This window comes from Saccostrea echinata, unplaced genomic scaffold (assembly GCF_033153115.1).
Source record: "Saccostrea echinata isolate AGI-Se365-2 ecotype Australia unplaced genomic scaffold, CSIRO_AGI_Sech_v1 ptg000056l, whole genome shotgun sequence".
NCBI lineage: Eukaryota > Metazoa > Mollusca > Bivalvia > Ostreida > Ostreidae > Saccostrea > Saccostrea echinata.
In genome coordinates, this window is record NW_026889805.1 from 7,279,109 (window position 1) to 7,307,015 (window position 27,907).

General features: G+C 35.4%; 2 protein-coding genes across 2 annotated transcripts in view; one reads left to right on the top strand and one right to left on the bottom strand.

Annotated features, from left to right (window-relative positions):
• LOC133172934 (uncharacterized) overlaps positions 1-5,795 on the top strand; it is a 92,618-nt gene extending 86,823 nt beyond the window's left edge. Inside the window, exon 8 of the mRNA XM_061307787.1 lies at positions 5,786-5,795. The gene's annotated coding sequence lies outside the window, so the exon portion shown is untranslated. The remainder of the gene's footprint in view (positions 1-5,785) is intronic.
• A 15,941-nt stretch (positions 5,796-21,736) lies between these two features.
• On the bottom strand, positions 21,737-26,628 carry LOC133173229 (uncharacterized; the record flags this gene model as incomplete). Its single annotated transcript, XM_061308206.1, has 2 exons — positions 21,737-22,098; positions 25,926-26,628. Coding segments are annotated over 2 exons (1,065 nt in total), but the record flags the coding sequence as incomplete, so codon positions are not given.
• Positions 26,629-27,907: the final 1,279 nt, after the last annotated feature.

The window sequence follows — 27,907 nt, forward strand, 5'->3', positions numbered from 1 at the left end:
AAAAGAAAAAAAAAGAAAAGAAAATCACTTTTTTCCCCCCAAAGTTAGGCCTAGTAACATTCAATCATATGACTTTTTTACACTTTAAACAACCATTCCTCACGATAAATTAAAAACTAGTCTTTTTGATTTCATAGATAACTGCATCTTCAATAAAAATGGAACTTTAAAATTTTCATATCTTGTGATTCATGTGATTGGTCATCAACAAAATAACATCGTGAAAAATCACCGCTCTACTTCTACACACAAGTACTCTGAGGTTGATATTTAAAGGATGCTGGAGTTCATCACTGACAACATCTATGTAGTTTTTGGAGACCAGTCTTCCAATTTACAAACTGTTGGAATTACGATGGGCACATATTGAGCTCCTTTATTTGCCGACCTGTTTTTATAATCCCTTATGAAGCAGAATTTAAAAGTCATCATTTTGTTAATTCTATGGTCGTTAACTTATGATGACATTCTTAACAAATACGTATAACCTATTATTGGGTAGGGTTTTGACAGATATATTCCATTCCAATTGTTAGGCCTTAATTTGGATTGTACTAAACTCGACTAAGAATATTCCGTCCTTATCAATACAAAGGGCTCACGGCGGATGTGACCGGTCGACAGGGGATGCTTACTCGATCCTCCTAGGCACCTGATCCCACCTCTGGAATTTCCAGGGGTCCGTGTTTTGTACCGTATTCAATGACTTGTATTATTTGTAGGTTTTTTTTTTAATCGATAACTGTTCCCTCATCTTCACCTTTTTCATTCTTTAAAGAAATTTTCCTTTTACCGAAATATGTGGAGATAACGAACAGTATTCGAGCTCAAATGTTCATTAAACATTACAAAATAAGAGCAGAGCAAACACGGACCTCTAAAACTTCAGAGGTGGGATCAGGTGCCATAGAGGAGTGAACATCCCCTGCCGACCGGTCACATCCGCCCTGTACTCCTTGTCATGATCGGGAAATAACGGAAAAATCCGTCGACAATTCAGTGTGTAAATAATGGCCTAACAAATAGTATGAAAAAAGTCAGTCAGCATTTGACTTAATGATAGATTGTATTTGCTGACAAGATCATTGTATCGACCACAGAACTCACGAAATGATGACTTTAAACGAGACTGTTGATATTCTTGTTTCATCAACTTGTTTGTCAATAACTTACCTCGTTTTAGAAATTGTTCATACGTAGAGCATGCTCTGGCGTATCGAATAAACTGAGAGAGATAAACCCCGAGAATTTCTTCAAATGTCATTATAATGACATTCACTTTTCTTGTTTCTGAAATAATTTCTTTTATAGTATAATTATTATACTGTGTGTTAAAAATTATTGCAGAAACAAACAAACCTATGGATATTATTCCTCATTTTGCTGCCAGACATTCTTCCTCTATTTTGCATATGGAATTTATTTTTTTTCGTATTTAGAATTAATATATGCTACTTACAATCAAAATAGCGCGAACAGATGCTTCTTTTTATCTTAACTGTTCTTTTAGGATACGCTAAGGTCCACTCCTGGGCTTGCAAGTTTTTCATATATACTAATCAACATCGCCTTTGCAATTCTTGTATATGAAGTATGAAGATAACGAACAGTATTCAATCTCGAAAGTCCAATGAAACGATACAAATTTGGAGCACAGCAAATACGGACCGCAAAATTTAAAGATGGGATCAGGTGCCATATGGAGGAGTGAGCATCCCTGAGCATCGGTCACACCCGCCATGTGCTCCTTGTCATGATAGGGAAAAACGGAAAAATCCGTGGACAGTTCAGTGTATAAATAATGGCCTAACAATTAGTATGAAAAACGTCAGTCAGCATTTGACTCAATGATAGGTTGTATGTGCTGACAAGGTCGTTATATCGACCGTAAAACTTCCGAAATGATGACTTCAAACGAGACTGTTGATATCCTTGTTTCATCAACTTGTTTGTCAATAGCTTGCCTCGTTTTAGAAATTGATCATACCAAGAACATGCTCTTGCGTATCGTATCAACTGAGAGACATAAACCCCATATGCAGGTGATAAGGGTATATTGCTACATAAGTAAGGGAAGTTGACGACTGAAAAGATGAGGTCATCACGTTTATCATACAGCTTTGTCGTTAGGTTACCATTAACGTCTTTTTCTAGTAAAATATCTAAATATGAAACAGATGTGTCAGAATCTGCACTAATAAACTTAACTCATTCAGTACATCAATCAACTCAAATAAAAAGGTTTTACACCAACCAGGTCTTCGAACACTACTTTCCCTGTCCACAGTACTCATTGAAACAAAAACGTTTGCCTCCATAAACCCTACTTTTTTAGCACATGTAGGAAGGAATGTTCAATGTTGTATTTGTTAAAGACGCATGAGAGGCGACAGTATGAACTGCATACATTTATGCTTTGTTTCATTTGCGGGACTTCATTTTCCTCACGTATGTCTTTAAACGATGACATGCGAAACTTCCACTTGGATAAAAAAGTTTCATGTCAAATTTGTGAACTTAAGTTCTACAGAATGATAGACAAACCAATATTTATCAGCAAACTTTGCACGTATTTTTAACAAGAGGCCCATGGGCCACATCGCTCACCTGAGCACATTGGCTTGGCAAAAGTACAAATTAGTTCAGTATTGAAAAAGATTACCGGGGGGGGGGGGGGGTTGAATTTTAAACTACCTGATGATGCTTCCATGCCAATATAACAAATGGCTTTGTTGTACTTGAGATTTTAAAAAAAAATCCCATATATTCCTTTGTAAAAATTTGATCCACCATTGTGGCTCCTCCCTATCCCAGGGGTCATGATTTGAACAAACTTGAATCTACACTACCTGAGGATGCTTCCATATCAATATGACTAAACATAGCTTTTCTGTTCTTGAGAAGAAATATTTTTTCTATATGTTCTTATGTAAAATTTTTGACCCCGCATTGAGGCCCGACCCTATCCCCAGGGGTCATCATTTTAACAAACTTCAATCTACACTACCTGAAAATGCTTCAATATCAAAAGGACTAATCATGGCTTTGCAGTTCTTCAGAAGAAGATATTTTCCTATATATTTCTATTTAATCGTCATTTGTGGCCCCACCCTACCCCCGGGGGTCATGATTTGAACAAAACAGAATCTACCCAACATGCGGATGCTTCCATATAAATATGACTCATCATTGGCTTTGCTGTTCCTGAGAAGAAGATTTTTAAAGGTTTTTCCGATATATTTCTATGTAAAACTTTGATCTTCTATTGTGGCCCCACCCTACCCCCGGGGGTCATGATTTGAACAAAACAGAATCTACCCAACATGCGGATGCTTCCATATTAATATGACCAATCAGGTATTTGCTGTTTCTGAGAAGAAGATTTTTAAAGATTTTTCCTATATATTTCTATGTAAAACTTTGATCTTCTATTGTGGCCCCACCCTACCCCCGGGGGTCATGATTTGAACAAAACAGAATCTACCCAACATGCGGATGCTTCCATATTAATATGACCAATCAGGTATTTGCTGTTTCTGAGAAGAAGATTTTTAAAGATTTTTCCTATATATTTCTATGTAAAACTTTGACAGTCCATTGTGGCCCCGGCTTACTCCCCGGGGTCATGATTAGAAAAAAAAACTTGAATCTACAATACCTGAGGATGCTCCCATATAAATATGACTCATCATGGCTTTGCTGTTCTTGAGAAGAAGATTTTTAAAGATTTTTCCTATAAATTTCTATGTAAAACTTTGATCCATCATTGTGGCCCCGCCCTACCCCCGGGGGTCATGATTTGAACAAACTTGAATTTACACTACCTGAGGATGCTTCCATATAAATATGACTCATCATGGCTTTGCTGTTCTTGAGAAGAAGATTTTTAAAGGTTTTTCCAATATATTTCTATGTAAAACTCTGATCCTCCATTGTGGCCCCGTCCTACCCCCGGGGGGTCATGATTTGAACAAACATGAATTTACACTATCTGAAGATGCTTTCATATAAATATGACTCATAATGGTTTTGCTGTTCTTGAGAAGAAGATTTTTAAAGACTTTTCCTATGTATTTCTATGTAAAAATTTGATCCTCCATTGTGGCTCCGCCCTACCCCCGGGGGTCAAGATTTGAACAAACTTGAATCTGCACTACCTGAGGATGCTTCCACATGAGTTTCATCTTTCCTGGCCCTGTGGTTCTTGAGAAGAAGATTTTTAAAAGATGTTATTAATTTTTCAGTAATTCTTTATTATCTCCCCTTGAAAGAGGGCGTGGCCCTTCATTTGAACAAACTTGAATCCCCTTCACCCACGGATACTGTGTGCCAAGTTTGGTTGAAAATGGCCCAGTAGTTTTGGAGAAGAAGATGAAATTGTGAAAAGTTTACAACAACAACGCCGACGACGACGACAACGACGACAGACAACGGACAAATTTCGATCAGAAGAGCTCACTTGAGCCTTCGGCTCAGGTGAGCTAAAAATGGATCAAAAATACTCTTTGCCATTTACGAACAATTTGAATATACTGGTAATAGAAGAAGATTTGTATGCATAGATTTGCAGCTGTCAAATTACATTTTTCTGATGTTTTTTTTTTTAATTATACCCTTTACCGCAAGAACAAAGGCGAAGTTTTGGATCATGCTTATTTTTCATATGTTGTCTCAAAGAGAGTTTGGACACAAAGAACATGTTACAAAAGTCACATCAATCTTGCATTTGTTCGTGTGCTCCTCCAAATTTGTATAGCAATTACAAAACAAGTCAACCACTGCTTTAAATTGCCGAATCATAAACTCTCATGTGTCTGTTTATATGTTATGTTCACAAGTTTGACATAGAACCTTTTTCTCCGCGGGAATTTTGCGTGTGCTTGTTTCAGGACGCACGGGTGGAAAATGAAGTCCTGCATATGGAACAAAGCATATTTCTATGCAGTTCATGCTGTCTCCTCTTGTGTGACTTTAACAAATACAACATTGAACTCTCCTTCCTACATGTGCCCTAGGGACACTTATTTCCTTGTGCGAGAGACGCAATGTGCTTCTTGAGTGGCCCCACATTCATATCTGCATGTGTCTTTGCACACAGGTGACAAACAAACTTCTTGCCTTCCAGATGGTCTGTAACTTCTTCTTCGTGATGAATGGACCAAGAATCCATATTCTTAAAGGGAAACCAGAGAAAAAGTACTTCAGTTGAAACCCCCTTTGGTGCCAAACTTTTAAACCCCGTTAGGCACATCTGAATTTGACCACAAAAGTTTACATTTCTTACAGAAATAAATGTTGTTATAAGTAAAAAAAAATCTTCAAATGATTTATTTTTATTAATCTTTATTTAACATCCTTAAAATGGGCTTTAAACCTCCGTTTTTTTTGCTATTAAAGAGCACAGAAGGCTGACAAAAAAACCACAAGTTTTCCCAGTCTGCTGAACTGACCAGGGGTTTTAGTAAAATCTGTCAAACAGACTATTGCACTATTATCAGACCCCTTGTCCATCTTCTCTCTTTCAATTCTTTTTCGGTGGGCCGTCTCCATGTTTCTCTAGGTGTTCTCTTCCTCTTTCCTGGCGCGGAGTCCAATTCCATGGAACTTAAGGGATAGAATCTGGATGTATCCTGAAAATATGGTTCATCCACATTCACATGCTCTTCTTGATCTCCACATCCATTTCCTCCTCTTGATCTCCACATCCATTTCCTCCTCTTGATCTCCACATCCATTTCCTCTTCTTCATCTCTTGGGAGAGAGTGAATGTGTCGTACATAATTCTTCATTGCTGATCTTTTTTTGTCAGAAGATGCGCAGTATAGTATAGAAACACCGAATGAAATACCCTTCTCCCCCCCCCCAAAAAAAAATGGATTGCGACACCTTAATAAATCCGTCATCACAGAACAAAATTGTTCGGAAAGAACCTGCTTAAGCTGTTTATGATAGTTCAAGGGTCAGGGTTCTCCATGGGCCATTTAACCTGGCGGCCCCGCCACAGTTAAATTCCTTAGCGCCATAGTTCCGCCACAGTTAAAAATATTAGCGCCACATTAAGATCGTCGTCGTCAGTAAGATAAATGAATAAATTTATAAACCAAATGAATCTCCAAATTATGTACCGTTTTTCAGTTTCAGATGTTAAACCTTTAATTTACTCTAATTAGGGCCCATTGTTTGGCTTGCATTAGCAATTATCTCTAGATCTCGCTGGACACTTGAATGAAAAGAGACAAGCCATTTTTTCCGCACTTCACGATAATTGGAAATGAAATTTTTAAAATGAATTCATTCATGCTTTAAGGAGGTTGGATCCTGCCATCAAAAGTAATGAGAATTTTTTATCAAGTATATTTTTAGAATTTATACACATAGCTTAATTAAAAATTAAAACAAAAAATGGGGGTCAATGCGCTTCTTTTGGTGCTACAGAGCATTTAGTTTGACCTTTTTGCACTGTAAATACGTCTTGCACATAAGTCAATTTTTTCAAGTTTTTCCTCCAATATTTTTTGTTCAAATAAATTATGGGAACAAACACAGTCTTATTTCATCTTAAATAGACACATTAAAATTTGTAACAAAGAAGAAATTCTCAAATTACTCCGCATGTACCATTATTTGACCTTTTTGCACTCAAAAATTTTCATTTTTCTGGCATTAAAAATTTAACAAGCAAAAAAATCATTTGAAAGTAATGACTTTTTACTGAATTTCAAAAGAATGCTTAAAAGTATCTTATATATTCAGAAAAGAAAATTAAACGTGGGGGTCTGTGATGTTAATTTTTAGATATTACTAAAATAGTGCTAATTTTAAGCTTAAATTAGGGCTCTTTTTTTCTTCATTTTCACAATATATTTACGATATTTATCAAATATGATGATAGAATTCATGACAGTTTATTTGATAGATAATTTAGGACCAGTATAAAACAGTTCACTTCATAAAATAACTATGTGTGCAGACTGCATGTAAAAATAGGAATCCAAACTTAACATATTTTAAATACTTCGAAAGAAAAAAAAATCATTTTCTTCTAAAAAAAAATCTTCCGCCACAAAATATAGTTCCCCACTTAATGCTTTTGGTATGGAATTTAATCATGGAGTTTTAAATGAATATAGTTAAATTGGCATTGTAGAATCCAAATTTATTGTAAGAATTAAACCATAATGCAGAATTTTTGAAATATAGGTTAAGATAAAAAAAATCTGCTCAAAAGCTCAGGAGCGAACCTCGTTAACAGGTCTACAGTTAACCACGTCTCTAAAATTGCATTACATGACTTTATACGTAAACACCCTCATGTAGTTTAGATTTCAGTTTTTTTTAGCATGACCCTCCCCGGGGGGGGGGGGGGTTAGAGGGGCACAATGGTTTTACAAAGTTTTACATACTAGTAGAATACATAGAAAAAAATTCTTCACAAAAACAGAAAAGTCATAATTATTACAGAAGCATCCGCGGGTAATGTAGATTCATTTTAGTTCAAATCATATATAAACCGCTAGGGTAAGGTGGGGCCACAACAGGGATTAAAGTTATATATGGGAATATATAAGAAATATCTATAAGAATCTTCTTCTCAAGAACAGCAAAGCCATAATTAGTCTTATTAATAAAGAAGCATCCGCTGTAACGTAGATTTAAATTTGTTGAAATCTTGACCCCCATGAGTAAAGAAGGGGATCAAAGATATACATGTACAATGGAATATTTAGGAAAAATCATTAAAAATTTTCTTAATTCTCAAGAAAAGCAAAGCCATTATTAGTCATATTAATTCAGAAGCGTCCTCATATAGTAAAGATCCAGTGGCCTGTTTTACAAAAGAACTTACGACTAAAACCAAAAACTTTAGTTCATTGTAAAATTTTGCAAAATTAAAGATTCTGTTTAAAATTGCTTGTGTAAAATTATCTTTCTACATTCCTTTTAAAGAGATTAAAGCCATTTTCAATTTAGTGTAAATTAGAAAGTTATGACCAGAGTTTTCTTTGGTCTTAGTCGTACGTTCTTTTGTAAAACGGGCCCCAGGTTTTTAAAATCATTAATTGTCCTCTGGGGCTAGGGTGGAGCCACATTAGAAGATCAAAAGTATAGGAAAAATCTTTAAAAATCTTTTAAAGCCATGATTAGTCAAAGAAATACCGTATGGAAGCGTCCTCAGCTAGTGTAGATTCAAAATAGTTAAAATCAAGTACTGCCCTCGGGGGGGGGGGGGGGGGGTAATTTGGGACCACTTATAAAAATTTTCAATACCGAACTAATTTCTGCTTTCTCCTAGCTAATGTGCTCAGGTGAGTCGATGTGGCCCAGGGTCCTCTTGTAATTTTAATAATGAATTTTATGTGCACTTTCAGTCCTTTGATAATTTTCCTAATTGGCTTCAAGCTGAGTGGGGTCTGTCAGCTAACATCCTCAACTGTACTCGGCAGTGCTGGTACCGGACATCCATGACTGTACCTGCTCACTAATATCAAAAACGGAATGTCAGAGCAAGATTTTCCGGATTGTTCAACATATTAAACTATATGTTGTTAATTAAGTATGGATTGTTTTTAAATGAAAAATACGAAATGTGTTAATATGGAGGAAAGAAAATTTCTGATTTTAAATAAATCTACTTTATGGAAGGCTGTAATCGCCAAAACGGTAACGATAACTGGCTTAGTGAATATATGTAAACTTGACTATGCCTAAATTTTGTATATCTATGACTGTATACCTGTGCCTGATATACACCATCTGCGACTGTACCTGTGCCGTACATACACACTACCACTGACTCAACCCGCGCTTGATTAACTTAACCCGCTCTTGATTAATAACATCCACAACAAAAAATTCTGTGGATTTTCTCCGATTTAGATTTAGACTGAATTCAATCAAAGCGCAATTAACGCTAATCTTTATATTACCCATGACAGTGATACCGAGACAAACGATGTCAGCAGTGATTAGGGAAGGATCCAGAACTTTTACAGATTTAAATTTAAAGCTTTATGTTCAGAGTACAATATGAGCCAGGTCTTTAATTTTTTTTTTTTTGGGGGGGGGGGGGCATGATTTCAATATCCTACGTGCTCAATAACAATGATGAATTTAAAATGAAACATGCTAGTATAATTATAGAAAATATACGAGTAAACAATAAACAAAGTAAAATAAAAAAGGAAATTAAAATAAATATATTGGAATTAATTTGTAATCCTCAATTTATAAGTACGTCACAATATTATTAATTTCACCCATTTCACTGATCACGCAAGTGGTGTCAATGAAAAGCACATGTTTTTTTTCCCAATAAATATACATTTGTATGTCTTACGATATATACGGGTGGAATGGGCTAATCCACCCGTTTTCAATGTGTTATATATACATCTCAAGTGCACCCCAGGAAGTAGCCCCCTATGCCCTGCATGAAAAAGAATAGTTCCTGACAAAAAACCTTTATTTATTTACAAAGTACATAAAATTTACTAGGCACAGGTATCAAAGTTGTAAAAATAGGCTGGAAGCCCCCCCCCCACCAAAAAAAATTCTCAAAAGAAATAAAAATTAATTTTATATGCATGGAACAATTAACATCTTGACTGGTCGATAACCGTGGTGTGATACCTGGAATACGTAGGGTATGGTATTAAAATAATTGCTCATATTAAAGGAAATTAATGCTATAATTATCGATAACATCCGAAGAAAATATTTGTATAAATAAATATTCTTATTAGATCCGCCTCTCTAAGATTCTGCAATCAATTGTCTGGAATCAATCTATAGGGAATATCGGTGAATAGCGTTAATAGCACCTTTATTGTGTTCAGCTCAAAGAAAATCGTAAGGAATTTCTTGGGATGCAACATCCACAACTGTACCTGTCCTGACAACTCTAGAAATTTTACACCATGACTGTACCGGTTTCTGATTGACAACATCCACGACTGTACCTGTCCAGTACACACACTTTATTCTACATCCATGACTGTTCCTGTGCTTATAAACAACATCCATGACTGTACCTGTCCAGTACACACACTTTATTCTACATCCATGACTGTACCTGTGCCTTATAAACGACATCCACGACTGTACCTGTCCAGTACACACACTTTATTCTACATCCATGACTTTACCTGTGCCTTATAAACAACATCCACAACTGTACCTGCGTATGACACACACTACATCTATGACTGTACCTATGCCTTATAATCAAGATTTACACACAATAAACTTCTCAGGGTTTAAGAGGTACGTATTGTATACTGTATTTGGACCATCCTACCATAAAAACAACAATATTTAAACAATTTTATTTCACTCACAAATTTTGATCTTTAAGTGTGTACTTGACTCTTAAAATTTGACCATGAAAATCAATTAGAATCAAGTTCGAGACACAATTAATCATCAGTGTACAGGTGGAAGACTCAAAGCTATAAGTCAACATATAGCCAATTACTATTATTAATTTTAATAAACGTTTGTCGTATACGTTTGACGTATAATCAGTTGTAAACTATGATAATAATATCCCGCAACTTTGGGGTTGGCACAGAAGAAGGTGTAAAAATGTTTTCATAGTTGAAAACATTTAGGATGGAATAGTGCATTTTATCGTGTTAACAAAGAAAGACCTATCGAAAATAATTATTGCAGTACATGTAATACTACATGTATCTCGTACACTTCACAATTCAATGTTTAAATGGCATCCAAAAGAATTAAAGAAAACAAGAATTCTGTGAGCCAATGCTCACTAGTAATACCCCCGCTTTGACGTGAATGTACACAAGTTCAGTTATGGACAGACACAAGAATGAACAAGAAGTTGACATCAGATTCGTACAAAAATGAATCCCATAATATGGCATGCCTAAACAAAGAGTGTGCTAAAATTTCAAGCATCTGCGATGAGTAGTTGCTGAGAAAACTGTTACGGACAGACAGACAGACACACAGATAGACGGACAGACAGACAGACGGACAGCCAGACAGACACACAAGGGTAAAACAGTATACCCCCCTCTCCTTCGGAGCGGGGGTATAATAACCCAATGATGAAACATGACTTAAACAGGAGGGGAAAATGAGGAAAAAGTTGGATTTTTTTTTCAAGTGCTTAAGAGCCCTCTATACACTGCACACTAAAGAGTTCTAATTTTGTGGTACATTTATGCAAATAGAGTAATCTGCCCTTTCAACAAGAACAAGCATTCTGAGAGTATTGCATTAGCAATACTAGTCCCCTACCGGCAAGTGTAATCTGGTTCCCGTTAAAAATTGAAAATGCCATAATTCCGTCATAAATCAATGAAGCGGAACGAAATGCAAACTTCTTCTATAACTCATCAAGGAAAAGTCACATACCAAAAATCAGCTCAATATCCGCAAACGTTTAGAAAAAAATGCGGAAAATCCTGAAAAAATGAAAAGGTCGTAATTCCGTCAAAAAGCACTGAAGCGGAACGAAATGCAAACTTGATCTCTAACTCATCAAGATACACTCACATGCCAAAAATCAGCTCATCAATATCAGCAAGCGTTTAGAAATAAAGTGCGGAAAACCAAGTGGGACAGACAGACAGACAGACCGACAGACGGACGGACAGACTCAGAGGAAACCTATAGTCCCCTCCAGTTTCACCGGTAGGGGACTAATAAAATAAATTGAAACCGGAGAGGACGATAGGTTTCCTCTGAGTCTGTCCGTCCGTCTGTCTGTCAAACTGTCCGCCTAGCTGTCCCTCTGTCACTCTGTCCCACTTGGTTTTCCGCACTTTTTTCTAAACGTTTGCAAATATTAAGCTGATTTTGGTATGTTAGTGTGTATTGATGAGTTACAGATCAAGTTTTTAATTTCATTCTGCTTCATTGAATTTTGAGGAAATTACAATCTTTTTAATTTTTAAGGGTTTTCCACACTTTTTTTCCAAACGTTTGCAGATATTGAGTTGATTTTTGGTATGTGATTGTATCTTGATGAGTCACAGATCAAGTTTGCATTATGTTCCGCTTCAATGATTTTTTGACAGAATTACAGCATTTTCAATTTTTAATGGGAACCAGATTACACTTGCCGGTAGTGGACTAGTATTGTTAATGCAGAAAGCTTGTCTCAATAGCTTTAATACGCATGCTTGAATAAACCATATGATAGCAAGAATGATAGTAAAATTCTGCCATCTATCGCAGAGTTAATTTAGAAAATTGACATATTGGAATGATTTTTTCATATTTATATACCGAATATTTATGTGAATTTTATCAAAAAACATAACTTATTTGGGAAAACAAAGAGAGATAAGTCTATAATTTTGGTACAACTTCATCTCTATAGAAATCAACGGAAAATATTTTTATCCCCCCCCCCCCTCACTGAAACAACAATTCCTTTTAAAGTATTATGAATTGTTATTTCACAAATTCAAATTTATACCAATTGTTTCTTGTTTCAGGGGAGTGGGTTGTTGGGGAGGGGGGGGGATGGATGAGGGTGTAGAACATATGTTTACAGACTAAAAGCAGCAAAAATAGTCATTTTATTGCCAATGAATCTAATATGTCAGTTGACTTTTACATAAGTTAAACATACGGAGAGATTTGATGGTTATTTATCCATTTCCATGAGTATTTGAAAATCTGGATCACTTGTTATGTTTAAAGCCCGATTTCAATTTATAAAATTGTCTAACCCTTCCCCCTCTTTATGAGAAGAGTTTTAAATGAGCAGTTAACTTTTTGACACTGGTTTTAAAATAATTAATCCATTACTTATAAACTCTTCTACAATAATAATAAAACTTGGCAGAAGTTGTGAAGGCGAGGATGGAGTATATCGAAAGAAGGAGTATTTCCTCTTAAAAAAAAGACTAAATCCCAAGCTTTCTTGCAGGCATATGACAGGCCCGTAGGAAGCAATTTCAGTTTGGGGGGGGGGGGGGCACAGCCAAACATTTTTCAGTTGACAGTTGAGGGGGCACTACTAAAAATTTTCTGACAAGCAAAAGAATTAAAAATAAAAAAAAAAAAAAAAAAAAAGGTCGTCAACTACCAAATATTCCTTGACAAGCAAAAAAAAAAAAAAAAAAAAAAAATTATAATCAGGCGGTTTTATTGAGGAGGCACATGCTTATAGTATCTATGTTTACTATAGTAATCTATATATCGGCAAAATTATTGGGGGGGGGGGCACGGCCCCCCGTGCCCCCCCCCCGGTTCCTACGGCCATGTATGATTCAATTTTTTTGACGGGGTGGGGGTTGCATTGGGGGTGGGGGTTCGGGTCATAAACGACAAAAGAACAAACTTTTAGTAGAGCCTTGAGTAACTTTTCTTGGATGTTGTTAATAACGCAAAGATGCAGTCATGGATGTAGAATAAAGTGTGTGCACTGAACAGGTACAGTCGTGAATGTTGTTTTTAAGGCACAGGTACAGTCAGGGATGTAGAATAAAGTATGTATATATGCATAGGTACAGTCGTGGATGTTGTTTATAAGGCACAGGTACAGTCATGGATGTAGAATAAAGTATGTATATAAGCACATGTACAGTCGTGGATGTTGTTTATAAGGCAAAGGTACAGTCAGGGATGTAGAATAAAGTGTGTGTACTGGACATGTACAGTCGTGGATGTTGTTTATAAGGCACAGGTACAGTCATGGATGTAGAATAAAGTGTGTGTACTGGACAGGTACAGTCATGGATGTTGTTTATAAGCACAGGTACAGTCATGGATGTAGAATAAAGTGTGTGTACTGGACAGGTACAGTCGTGGATGTTGTTTATAAGACACAGGTACAGTCATTGATGTTGAATAAAGTGTGTATACTGGACAGGTACGGTCACGGATGTTGTTTATAAGCACAGGTACAGTCAGGGATGTACAATAAAGTGTGTGTATTGGACAGGTACAGTCATGGATGTTGTTTATAAGGCACAGGCACAGTCGTGGATGTAGAATAAAGTGTGTGTACTGGACAGGTACAGTCATGGATGTTGTTTATAAGGCACAGGTACAGTCATGGATGTTGTTTATAAGGCACAGGTACAGTCATGGATGTTGTTTATAAGGTACAGGTACAGTCGTGGATGTTGTTTATAAGGCACAGGTACAGTCATGGATGTTGTTTATAAGGCACAGGTACAGTCATGGGTGTAGAATAAAGTGTGTGTACTGAACAGGTACAGTCATGGATGTTGTTTATAAGGCACAGGTACAGTCATGGATGTTGTTTATAAGGCACAGGTACAGTCAGGGATATTGTTTATAAGGCACAGGTACGGTCAGGGATGTTGTTTATAAGGCACAGGTACGGTCATGGATGTTGTTTATAAGCACTGGTACAGTCATGGATGTAGAATAAAGTGTGTGTACTGGACAGGTACAGTCGTGGATGTTGTCAATCAGGCACCGGTACAGTCATGGTGTAAAATTTCTAGAGTTGTCTGGACAGTACAGCAGAATTTTAGAGAGGTGGATCTAATAAAAATATTTACTTATACAAATATTTTCTTCGGATGTTATCGATAATTATAGCATTAATTTCCTTTAATATGAGCAATTATTTTAATACCATACCCTACGTATTCCAGGTATCACACCACGGTTATCGACCAGTCAAGATGTTAATTGTTTCATGCATATAAAATTAATTTTTATTTCTTTTGAGATTTTTTTTTTCGGGGGGGGGGGGGGGTCTTCCAGCCTATTTTTACAACTTTGATACCTGTGCCTAGTAAATTTTATGTACTTTGTAAATAAATAAAGGTTTTTTGTCAGGAACTATTCTTTTTCAGGGCATATAGGAGCTACTTCCTGGGGTGCACTTGAGATGTTTATATATATAACACATTGAAAACGGGTGGATTAGCCCATTCCACCCGTATATATCGTAAGACATATATTTATGGGAAAAAAACCTGTGCTTTTCATTGACACCTCTTGCGTGTTCAATGAAAAGGGTGAAATTAATAATATTGTGACGTACTTATACTTTCTAACATAAAATTGAGGATTACAAATTAATTCCAACATTTATTTTAATTTCCTTTTTTATTTTACTTTGTTTATTGTTTACTCGTATATTTTCTATAATTATACTAGCATGTTTCATTTTAAATTCATCATTGTTATTGAGCACGTAGGATATTGAAATCATGCCCCCAGCCCCCCCCCCCGCCCCCCCTCCCCCCAAAAAAATTTTTTAAAGACCTGGCTCATATTGTACTCTGAACATAAAGCTTTAAATTTAAATCTGTAAAAGTTTTGGATCCTTCCCTAATCACTGCTGACATCGTTTGTCTAGGTATCACTGTCATGGGTAATATAAAAATTAGCGTTAATTGCGCTTTGATTGAATTCAGTCTAAATCTAAATCGGAGAAAATCCACAGAATTTTTTGTTGTGGATGTTATTAATCAAGCGCGGGTTAAGTTAATCAAGCGCGGGTTGAGTCAGTGGTAGTGTGTATGTACGGCACAGGTTGTATATCAGGCACAGGTATACAGTCATAGATATACAAAATGTACGCTGTAGTAAATGTTACTTTTTAGAGATAATAGCGATCTATGCAATGGATTTAGGCATAGTCAAGCTTACACATATATTTTCCGCGATATATTCACTAAGCTAGTTATCGTTACCGTTTTGGCGATTACAGCCTTCCATAAAGAAGATTAATTATTAACACATTTCGTATGTTTCATTAAAAAAAACAATCCATACTTAATTAACAACATACAGTTTAATACGTTGAACAATCCGGAAAATCTTGCTCTGACATTCCGTTTTTGATATTAGTGAGCAGGTACAGTCATGGATGTCCGGTACCAGCATTGCCGAGTACAGTTGCGGATGATAGCTGACAGCCACTGTTGTTCAAGCTTCTACGTGCTTATCGTCTGCTCGTTCATAGCTCCTAGCATCGGCCTAGATTTAAAATAAAAAATAAATAAAAAATCGAACAGATAATGTGTCTCAGTAGATGGTTGCTAGATGATTGTCGGGTAACATTCCATTAGGTAAAACTTTATATAAAACTCTCAGCAAAAATCGCACGACATTCAAGTACTATTTTCATGCCATCAGTCATGCAATGTGCAAGGTTTACTGCCACCATCCTCACCACCCTTAAATGGACTTGAGGAAGTGGAAGAGTAAAAACACTTTATATACTTGTCAAAAGCTCAGTTATATATAGTGGAGAAAGAACATATCAATCAAGATCACTTCAGCAAGCAGATCTTTGAAGTCGTCCCGAGAGCACCAAATGAGCATTCCACGATTGATTAATTTACTCACCCGCGATACTTTTCACTAAAATCAAAAGCACCAAGATCTACCCTTAGAAAGAATAAATCAAACTGATGCAAACTAACAATTAAAAAGAAAGTCACACGATGGTAAAGTTCTTAAAACCACCACTGATTTACATGTATAGAAGTTTCTTCTGGATACATAGATTAACAAGAGGCATATGGACCACATCACTCACCTGAGCACTTTGGCTAGAGAAAAGCAGAAATCAGTTCAAGTTATACACGCTATAACTTGCGTCAGTTAAGAATAAAGTTGGGAATTTATTTATTATGTTTACCTATCAAAGTTACGAATATACTGTAAATTACACAATTGAAAACGAACACGTTATAGAGATGTCAAATTATAACTATTTATTTTCCTGCTAGGAAAGTAATGCCTCTTTTTAAATTAATGCATCACGTGACACCGTCGCTACTTTTAGACTGATAAACAAAAATGGCGTCAAGAAAACGAGGTAGGCCGTACAAATCACTTTTGAAATGAATGGCACACGCCTAACTCTTAAAGATACTTATCTTTTAAAGCAACCAGTATAAACCATCTACTCTGTTATGAGATTATATCAACCTTTCATCCATAATCGTAGTCAAAATGCAACGTACCTCGTCGTCTATGATTTCCCGCGGACATGCGTGTCTATATACTTTTTACGCACTTCCTTTATCAATATTCATGAAAAGACTGATTTTTCAATATTGCAGATCTTGCTTGATTGTTTTGTAATTACGACTTACTTAGTAAAACTTTGTGGAAAGTATTATTTTTTCATTACACATCATGTTTCTCAAACCATTTAATCATTTTGTTTCACATAAAAAAATCGGCGTTTATATAGCGTGTATTTCTTTCAGTATTGAGATGTTCAAATACATGTATATAAGTGGTCCCAGCCTATCCCCCCCCCCCCCTCGGGGAAGGGACAGAGGAGGGGCATGATTTGAACAAACTTGAATCTACAATAACTAAGGATTCTTCCATATTTATATGACTATAATCATGGCTTTAAAAGATTTTTAAGAATTTTCTCTATACATTCCTATGAGAAACTTTGATCTCCAATTGTGGCCCCACCCTTCCCCCAAGGGTCATGATTTGAAGAAACTTGAATGTACACTAATTGAGGATGATTACAAATATATGACTAATCATGGCTTTGCTGTTCTTAAGAAGAAGATTTTTAAAGATTTTACCTATGTATTCCCATGTAAAACTTTGATCGTCCATTGTGGCCCCACCCTACCCCCTGGATTCATAATTTGAACAAAATTGAATCTACACTATGTAATGAAGCTTTCAAGTAAGTGTCATCTTTTCTGGTCCAGTAGTTATTGAGAAGAAGATTTTTCACAGATGCTATTAAATTTTCACTAAATCTTATTTATCTCGTGGCCCTTCATTTGAAGAAACTTCTAAAGATCCCCTTTATCCAAGGATGCTTTATGGCAAGTTTTGTTGAAAATGGCCAGGTGGTTCTTGGAAAGAAGTCGGATATGTGAAAAGTTTACAGACGACAGACGGACGCCGGGACACCCTTCGATCAGAAAAGTTCACTTGAGCCTTCGGCTTAGGTGAACAAAAAATATACAAGGTACTGATATTCATCTGACTGATTTACATATACAAATGTATAAAGAAAAGTCAATTCTTGAAAAAATACGGGCCCAAGATGTGCGGCCCGATGGAATGACTTTAGAAACAAGTATAAGGAACGGGATTGTGAGTCGGCCAATGACGATTATAAGACATGCATTTGAAATAGCCTATTCAGAGATATGATGCATCCATCAAGGGAAGAAAGGCTCCCGACAAACATAATTCAGAAACTACATATACAAACAACATAGTGAGACATAAATTGACCACGGATTCAAACCACGTGACTGCAGCGTCAACATGACTGAGCAAAAAGGAAGGAGGACGGGTAACAAATCAAACAATAAAAGTCATCTCATTTTGTCTCCTTGAGCTATTTTTTTTCCCATTTTCCCTCTTATTATGTATATTCCACCCAACCCCCCAACCCCCAAAAAAATATAGATAATATCGAATTTCCTTCTCAATTCCATTTCTTTTTTTCTTCAATAAGTAAATTAAATCTAGCTTTGTTTTATCGCTTTCATCGTTTTCAGTTAGACTTAAATAAATAACTACATCTTAAAGTTTTTTTTTATAGCTGTATCATTGAGGCATTTCTATTGTCTGTTAAATTGTGACATTATTTGGTTTATCTACATGAGATCTTTTCAATCGTCAATTTCCCTTACTTATGCAGCAATATACCTTCATCACCTGCATATGGGGTTTATATCTCTCAGTTGATTCGATACGCAAGAGCATGCTCTACGTATGTACAATTTCTAAAACGAGGTAAATTATTGACAAACAAGTTGATGAAACAAGAATATCAGCAGTCTCGTTTAAAGTCATCATTTCGTAAGTTCTATGGTCGATACAATGACCTTGTCAGCAAATACAATTTATCATTGAGTCAAATGCTGACTGACGTTTTTCAAACTAATTGTTAGACCATTATTTACACACTGAATTGTCGACGGATTTTTCCGTTATTTCCCGATCATGACAAGGAGCAAACGGCGGGTGTGACCGGTCGGCAGGGGATGCTCACTCCTCCATGGCACCTGATCCCCCCTTTGATGTTTTGGAGGTCCGTGTTTGCTCTGCTCCTATTTTGTATTGTTTAATGGACTTTGAATACTGTTCGTTATCTCCATATATTTCATCTTCAATAAAACATCAACTACTGGAGATATAAAGGATTCCGGGTGCTCCTCAAGCTTTTTCTCCACAGTTCATTTCATGCTTTCGAAAACTCTCCTCCTATTTACAAGAAAAAGTCAAGGAAAGGGAAACAGACGGAGAAATTTGAAACGGTCAAAGGCTACTCACAAAAATGCATGGCAAAGGTTTAGAAACAATTAAGTGTAGACAATGGTATTACAATTGTGACTGCTATTGCATAAAACATTGACAGACAAGAAACCAAAGTTCTAGTTAAAAACCAAGCTCTCGGATAAGGAAACCAGTGAATAGAAAGTGGTTTAGAAAAGGTAATAACGAAGATGCAATACAAACACATATAGGTCTGGATTTGGCCTTCTCTGATCCTGAATATGGAGTGAAGACTATCAAACATCCTTCTGTAAATACTAGACTACTAGTATTATACATTTATTTCATGACTACAAGGGAAACAAATTGTTGTCCCAATCGAGCTTGTGAGGAAGACAACCTGGGAAACTGTTGCCCGAGGCCGAAGGCTAAGGACAACAATAGTTTCTCAGGTCTTCCCCGCCATCGAGAGACAACAGTTCAATGGCTATTTACCGAGTTGCCATGTTTTATTAACTGACCTACTATATAATTTCTTTGAGTAATAATTTAAGTAATATTTACATCCACTGAATATCATTTCCTTTATTTCTTATGAAAACCATTGCCGTTTGTCAGCCAGTAAACGCAATCTAGCAAATCACCTGCAAAGATTTCTGCAGCAACGGCTCTTTCATCATTTATGCATACAATGACATACACATCTATAATACGATATTTATCTCACTTAATTTCAGATATAAATATAAACAATAAAATGTCTTTTTTTTGTTTGTAAGTACGGGAATTAATGTCGTAGCTATTGCAGGAAAAAATTTACATAATCCGCTTACGCGGGTTATGTATTTTTTCTGCAACAGCTGCAACATTAATTCCCGTACTAACAACCAAAGAAAGCATTTTATTGTTTAAATAATTGAAACTACTTTGGGGTACTCCCTGAGCCAGATTGTTTTTATTAGTACTATTTTGGTGAGATCTGGTGTATTCTTGAAGTCATTGTTTTCAAATACTGAATAAAGGAAATCTAGCAACAATATTTTGAATATGAAAATGAATTAAATTTGTTTCAAAATTGATTATGTTTTCCGCGTTTTTACAAGGGGTGCGATCGCACCCAACGCACTACAACCCAACTACAAAACAGACGGCCTTGAAAAAAAAAACACTGAATGTGAAATTCAGAGGATCAATAAAAAGAGTAGAAATTGTGTTAATTAGGTTTAATTATACATTAAATAAAAATGGAAAGGAAAGAAGTCGATCACCTTCAATAATGTAACCTATACCAATAATTCTACCTTTCTAAAAGTACAGTAAACTTATATTTGCATGTACTTTAATTAAGTGGTAACATTTTCATGTAGTCTAATCAATGCTTCGTAAGTGTTTCTTAAGATCACATAGGGATGTTGATTTACCTTATCTTGTCGTTCATTAGCATCACCCCATAGTCCAATCTATCGTTTAAAATCTTCTGCTTACGACTTTTAAACCCATCTACACTAAAATCCTATAAATATAGCCAAAAGATTATCATAATTTCACAGAACAGTATATTTTTGATCTGGGAAATTAAGGACATACGCAACATGTATGTACATGTAGCTTACAACGTACCTTACCCATTGATAATTTTCTAAGATATTCTTCATTTAAAATCATTGTACCATCAAATGTAATCAGACAAAAAAAATTAGCAAACATTACCAGGATTTTTGCTTAGGGACTTGTCTTCCGGATTGTTAAATGTAAAATAAATTAATAAAATTTTGAATCTACTTAAAATACACTTAAAAGTTGTTAAAATAAGGATTATGAACCTTTCAGTCAAGAAAAACCACGTTTAAAAAAGACGTACCACACCTATATACATAAACTCTACAAGGGACAAAAGCTTTCACCTTGGAAAAAATACCCCCACCCACTTCAGCGCCTATTTCTGGACTCTAAAGCATTAATTTATTTCGTTGTCATGGTTCTGACCTCTATAGTGATGATTTTCCTAAATGTTGATGCGTTTGTCAAGTTCAAAAATGCGTTGCGTATATGTCCTTAGTTATACATGCATTTGGTTAAATAGATGATATTCCCCTATTGACCCTAGTGACCTTTAAGTCACATCAGAATCTCTTGATGTCTATAAAGTGAGTGAGAAAAATGACTGAAATATGTACTCATTATTTAAATTTGTCTGTCACATAAAGTGCTTTCGGGTTCCTCGATCCATTTCACCAAGGTAATTAACACTATACAGCATAAATATTACAGCAACCGTATCTCAGAAATGAGCAATTTAATTTTTTGACCTTGACCTTTGTTCAAGTGATACTCAAATGTTATTTCACATATGTAGTTAATATGAAGGCTCTAAGCTAAAAATACCGAAGTCGCATAAATGTGACATGATCATAGCAATGAAATCAACTTTTGACCAAGTGACTACACCACAAAATCGGATGTCTTCCTCTAATTAATGTCAGTAAAACACATGTGACGTGTTGACAAGAGACTGCTTTAAGGCGCCGTATTTCAATATATTTTCATCTTACTTACATGTAAGTTTATACAAGTGACTATACATCAATGGACCTGGATTGGACGGAGAAGGTGTATTAAACAAGGTACAAATTGAAAGTTCTAGATTCATACTTCTGAACAGAAATGATAAACATTGATTATTTCTTAAGCACTGTTCAGCACAGTGTCTCTTACTGAAAACACTAAAGGTTGCTATGAGGTTAGCGGGATCGGAATAAGTCGTGTTCTTCACTGTGAGACTAAAGAATCCATTTCGTTGATTAGGAAATCCAGAAATTGTCCTCGTGCATTGTGAAGTAGCCTCTGTGGTTACAGAGGGAGGCTGTGTAGTGTCTGGAACAGGGCAACCCGCTGACGGGGGAGGGAGACCTATAATTAATGTGAAAAAGATCTACACATGTGTATAAACATTTATTTTTTGAATCATCAGAACTAAATAAATGAAAGTGAGTAAGAAGGAGGAAAAATAAAGTAATAGTTTTCCTCTCTCACTCTCTCTCAATTCTTTTGTGTTATTTGGCTATTCTGACGTCTTTTAAAACATTTGATGTTATAAGATGTGAGTTAATCATAATGTATGTTATCCTGCTTAACCACTGAAAGACTTCAAATAACGGTTTATATCTTAGTAATTCATAGACATTTTTATTTGTTCTGTATAATCTCTAAGTAGTTATAATTATTGGTTAAATATAAAAATTGATGTTTCTCCATCACCTCATACCAGTCTTGTAGAGTAGGTTTTCCCTTCTAAAATCTCTCCCCCCTCCCGGAAAAGTGGCTCTAGAAAAGGGTTTCCCCAGGTAAAAAGGCTCCAGTAGGATTTCCCCCACAGAAAAAAAGACTCTAGAGTAGGATTTCCCCTACGAAAACCCCACGCCAGATTCAATTTTCCGGGGGGGGGGATCCTTCTCTGTGTAGTAGTTATAGAGTACGATTTCCCCCAGAGCCAATCCCCCATAAAATATAATGGCTATACTAATGTTATGAGGGGGAAGGGGAGCGACACATTGTTACAAGTGTCCTTTCTTCAAAATGGTGACCAGATGTATGTGAACATACGAAGAATGAAAACTGAAAATTTTAAATCTCTTTTTTTTCAGCAACCGTTCAACCAATTTTTTAAAAGCATCTTTTAATCTGCTCAAATTGGTTTCTGAAAAAAAGGTACAATGTTATTCGATCGGACAAATTTTTACTGTATCCATAGAAACAAAAAGGAATTTTGTTTAAATAGATTGTTTCCCTCCTATTGTATTCTACTTTAAATCTATTCATTACTTTCAAATGAAAATAGAATAAACAACAACTTGCACTAGTTATGCCCCCGTAATCGAAGATTTAAATTGCCCATAACTTTTGATTGGTTGAAGCTATATGGCTTTCATATTTCTAATGCGTATTCATTGTGACAAGATCTTTCTTTGGGTAACATCATATTTGAACTTTTGACTTGACGTTGGAGTTTGACCCAGTTTTGCAAAATTTTACCCAATTTTAACCTTTGCCATAACTTTTGAACAACTGATTCTAGTGCTTTCATACTTCACATGTATAATCCTGTGGCAAGACATTCCTTTGGATATCAACAACTTTGACCCTTTGACCTTGACCAAGGAGTTTGACCTACTTTTGAAAAACTTTAACCTTGGCCATAACTTTTGAACGGTTGGTGCTAGGGCTTTCATACTTCACATGTGTAATTCTTGAGACAAGACCTTTCTTTGGATACCAACAATTTTGACCCTTTGACCTTGACCTAGGAGTGTGACCTACTTTTGAAAAACTTTAACCTTGGCCCTAACTTTTGAACAGTTGGTGCTAGGACTTTCATACTTCACATATGTAATCCTTGTGAGAAGACCTTCCTTTGGATACCAACGACTTTGACCCTTTGACCTTGATCTTGGAGTTTGACCTCCTTTTGTAAAACTTTAACCTTGGCCCTAACTTTTGAACGGTTGGTGCTAGGGTTTTCATATTTCACATGTGTATTTCTTGTGAGAAGGTTTTTCCTTGGCCACCATTAATTTTGACCATTTGACCTTGACCTTGATGCTTGACTTACTTTTGAAAAACTTTAACCTTCTCCATATCTATTCAATTGTTGCTGCTGGGGCTTTCATATATCACAGGTATATTCCTCGAGACAAGACCTTACTTTGGGAACTAACATATTTGATTTGCATCTGAGAAAGTTTAACCTTCGCTATAAGTTGCCATACGGGGGCATCAATGTTTCACAAACACATCTTGTTTGACAAAGCAACGACACGCAGCAGCTTTATTATATTGAAAGTCCATAATTATATACATTTATATCATAAAGTCGGATTGAATAAATAATATAGATAAAATTTTAACTTTTGTGTGCTCTATGTATCGTCCTAAACTGGTAATTAAACACTTATTCACCTCTTATAAAGCCTTGCCAACGAGACCATTCTAGAGAACCACGTGATCTTAACCAGATATTCGAATGAAAACCTTGTAATTCCGAATACAATGGAATAAGTAATTCGTTATAACAGTAAGTAAAAATTTCTGTCTAATTCGTTCCTCAAACGAAGAAATCATATTTTCAAACTACATGTACATAATATTGATGTTGAGGATCTCTCCAAAATTTTGTTGTTTAAGGTAGTCCGATCCTCAGGTTCTGAAAATCAGCTTTTAAGTAATTGAAAATGCTCACAGAAATGTTTCGATTTCACAGAGTAACGTGAATTAACCCATGGTATTTCTTCAAAGTTCATCATTACAATTAATCATATTAAAAAGGTGAAATTATCAAATCTCAAATATATTTTCAGGAAATGCGAATTAAAACACCAGCTATGCATTTTGTAATTGAAAATTGATCGAAAAATATATTTTAAGATTAAAAAAATATAGGTAACAAGCATTTGGAGAAAATTGCATCTTTTTTATGCTTATACAGTATATTAGTTCTTCTATTTACTTTAATTTTCATGTAATATTTCGTGTAAAAAGCTTGTGCTATCAATGCTAGACATCACATATCAAGTCTAATTTCATATCCTGCGAATAAGCATTGGTATCTAATGCTAGATTAAAGGAAATTTGATTTCTCTAAAAATGAATTTATTTTTTTTCTTTTTATGGGGTACAAATATCAACTTTTTACAAAACCATTTCTAAGACATCAAATGACCTTGAATCATATTGAGATGCATAAAATGAAAATTGTTGCACGAAAAGATCTCAATTTCAAGTTTCATTTTGAGACTTAAATAAAATAATAAATTTAAGAGTTATCCTTCCTGGCTGAAGATCAGATAAATATCTGAAATAGCTGCCGTTGCCAAGGAACTAAAAATGGGTCATTTATCTCTAAATATTTGGAATTTTTCAAATCTTTTAAAAGAGTATATGCTCTCTGCTTTCAAATCCAGTATTACCTCGCTGGGGTCAACGGAACACATGCTTCGGCTTCCAAAAGAAGTGTTTCTTGTATTGTTTTCAGTTTTGGCCTTTTTTTCTTTGAAGAACTACTCCATTTAAATACTCACAAAATGATATGTGGAACTTATCAATAACATGAATTTAAGAATTTTCACTCTTTATGAAAATGATGGATCCATAGATGAAATACTGGGCCTTTAGAAAGCAAACAAATTATCAAATCAATAAAGGTGCCCTGATATACATTTAGAATTCGTAAGCAAACACGTACCACTGCGCTGAGAGATGGTGTTGAGACATTGAGTATTACGATTTTTTGAGTTACTAATTTTACAATTTCCCATAAGTTCAAATTTTGGGTGGAAACTCGATGATTTGAAATATATGCTTAGAAAATGCTTACTACAATAACAGCATATAAGTCGAAAACACTCATTTACCATTCAAAAATCAGTTTGTCGTTTATCTTGACAAAACATCGTTATCTTTAACAAAAATATTGCGGCTGTGGTTTATATTGACTCTATAACGAGGGGCAAAATTCTACTCTCAGAAAGAAAGAGGGGGGAAATTTGACTCTGGTGTAAGATTTCCCCTGGGGGAGATATCCTACTCTAGAGTAAAATTTCCGGGGGGGGGGGGGGGGGGGAGTGGCTATGGGGCAGAAATCCTACTTTACAACACCGGTAATCAACATTTACGCAATTTAGGTTTGGGGACTGAAGAGATACAACTGCACGCATTGCTTATAAATCATAAATTTTGCTCACCTGATACTGAAGAGGGTGACTGGCATTGATTTTCAATGTCCGTTACATCATTAGCTGTATTTGTTGTGACGTCATACATTGTGAAACAGGTAACTTCTAACGATAACGCCATAGTCGTGTCGTGCTTCGCTCCGATTCGAAAAGTTCCTGGCAATCCCAAAATTTTAGAGCCATGTATATCAGAAGCTAAAATAGTTTCACCACTGAGGCTAGAAATAAACTTCATCTTTGTATTATCAAAGTCTCTTCCCGCTTGCACCACAAACCATTGACCTTGGAACATAGACGGCGATAGGAAAGTACTTGATATTCCTGCAGATGATATTGCCTCCATTTGAAGTGAAGTACCATTAACACAAACACGGACTTCGAGAATGACGTTAGATGCCGTTGTCGAGGACTTGAAATGAAATATACATCCAACTAAACCAGAAATATTAACTGACAACGAGAAAGAAAACGATTTAAACTCGTTACTGTTGTCAATGTCAATGTCTATGTAGGGATATGTGTAACCATTTAACTGTAGTGGGGTTCCTGCAAACGAGGGATGGTCACCCTCGAAGTGGAATCCACACTGATTGTAGTCTCCAGCTTTGGAATTCTTTATTTCGTAGGTATATGTAGAGTCAATCAATGGCCATACGTATTTTGCTGAACTGAAACCCAGTGTTGGAACCACTACAAAGAAAATGCTGAATATTGAAAATCAAAATATAGATGAAATATAACATGTTCTTAGATATATTATCTCACGTGTATTTTTTGCTAAATTTACTTGAAATAGATAAACGAGAGATCAAGTACTTTAGTACTATGGACATGATCACATGTCAAAACCCGCCCAAGGAATGTTCGTAAATTGTTTTCCCTCCATTACTTTTATTTAAAGATTGTTTTACTCGACACATCCAAAAATGAGGTCAAGTAATACTTGTGTGTGTGTGTGTATATATATATATATATATATATATATATATATATATATATATATATATATATATATATATATATATATATATATATATATATATATATATATATATATATATAACATTTTTGAAGAAGTTTTCCCATTATATCACAAATATGATATTTTTATCCATATGCCCTGAAAAACTGCTGAATCACGCCGGATATAGTTATATTACACCGGAAACAGTTATATTGCCCTCCCGAACACCGTTATATTCCCTCGCGTGCAGTCATTCTGCATATTAATTAAGTCGGGTTCGAAATTCACAGAGGCAGTTGCTAAGCAAACGTAAACAGTTCCGCGAAAATGAAAATGTCTTGACAACGTCTGCGTTTTTTTATGTTCATTTAAATTCAGAGGAACTAGATAGATTGAGGAGAAATTTCCGTAAATACAACAAAATTTATAAACACAAATGTCAGCGTGCTGAAAACGTTCTGCAATGAAACAAGACGGAATATTTCGGAATTATTCATAAAGCCTATTAAAGGAAGAGAAATCGGCCTTCATAACTTTCAGCCGTCCCCCGTTATCATTTTAACAACAATAGTGTTAATGATCCTTAGCATTATTATCGAAACTATTAGTACCCACCAATCAGCTAAATGTATTTAAAAAAAAATTTGCATGTTTTTTTCTAGATATTTACACAGGTCCACATATAGTCGTCAATAAATATGTCCGATTTTGAATTTTTAAAAATGTTATATACCATATATTACATGACTTCTCGGGTAACAATACCAGAATATTTGCCCCTCGGTAACAGGAAAGCCCTGGAGTGTTATGTCGCCCTCTGCCTTCGCCCGTTATGCAAATTATATCCACGTTTCCAACTATCGTTGATGCCCTGGCATACTCTACTAACTAGACAGTGATTCCTTAATATATATATATATATATATATATATATATATATATATATATATATATATATATATATATATATATATATATATATATATATATATATATATAGGTGGTCACGTTTCTTTATTCTAGTATC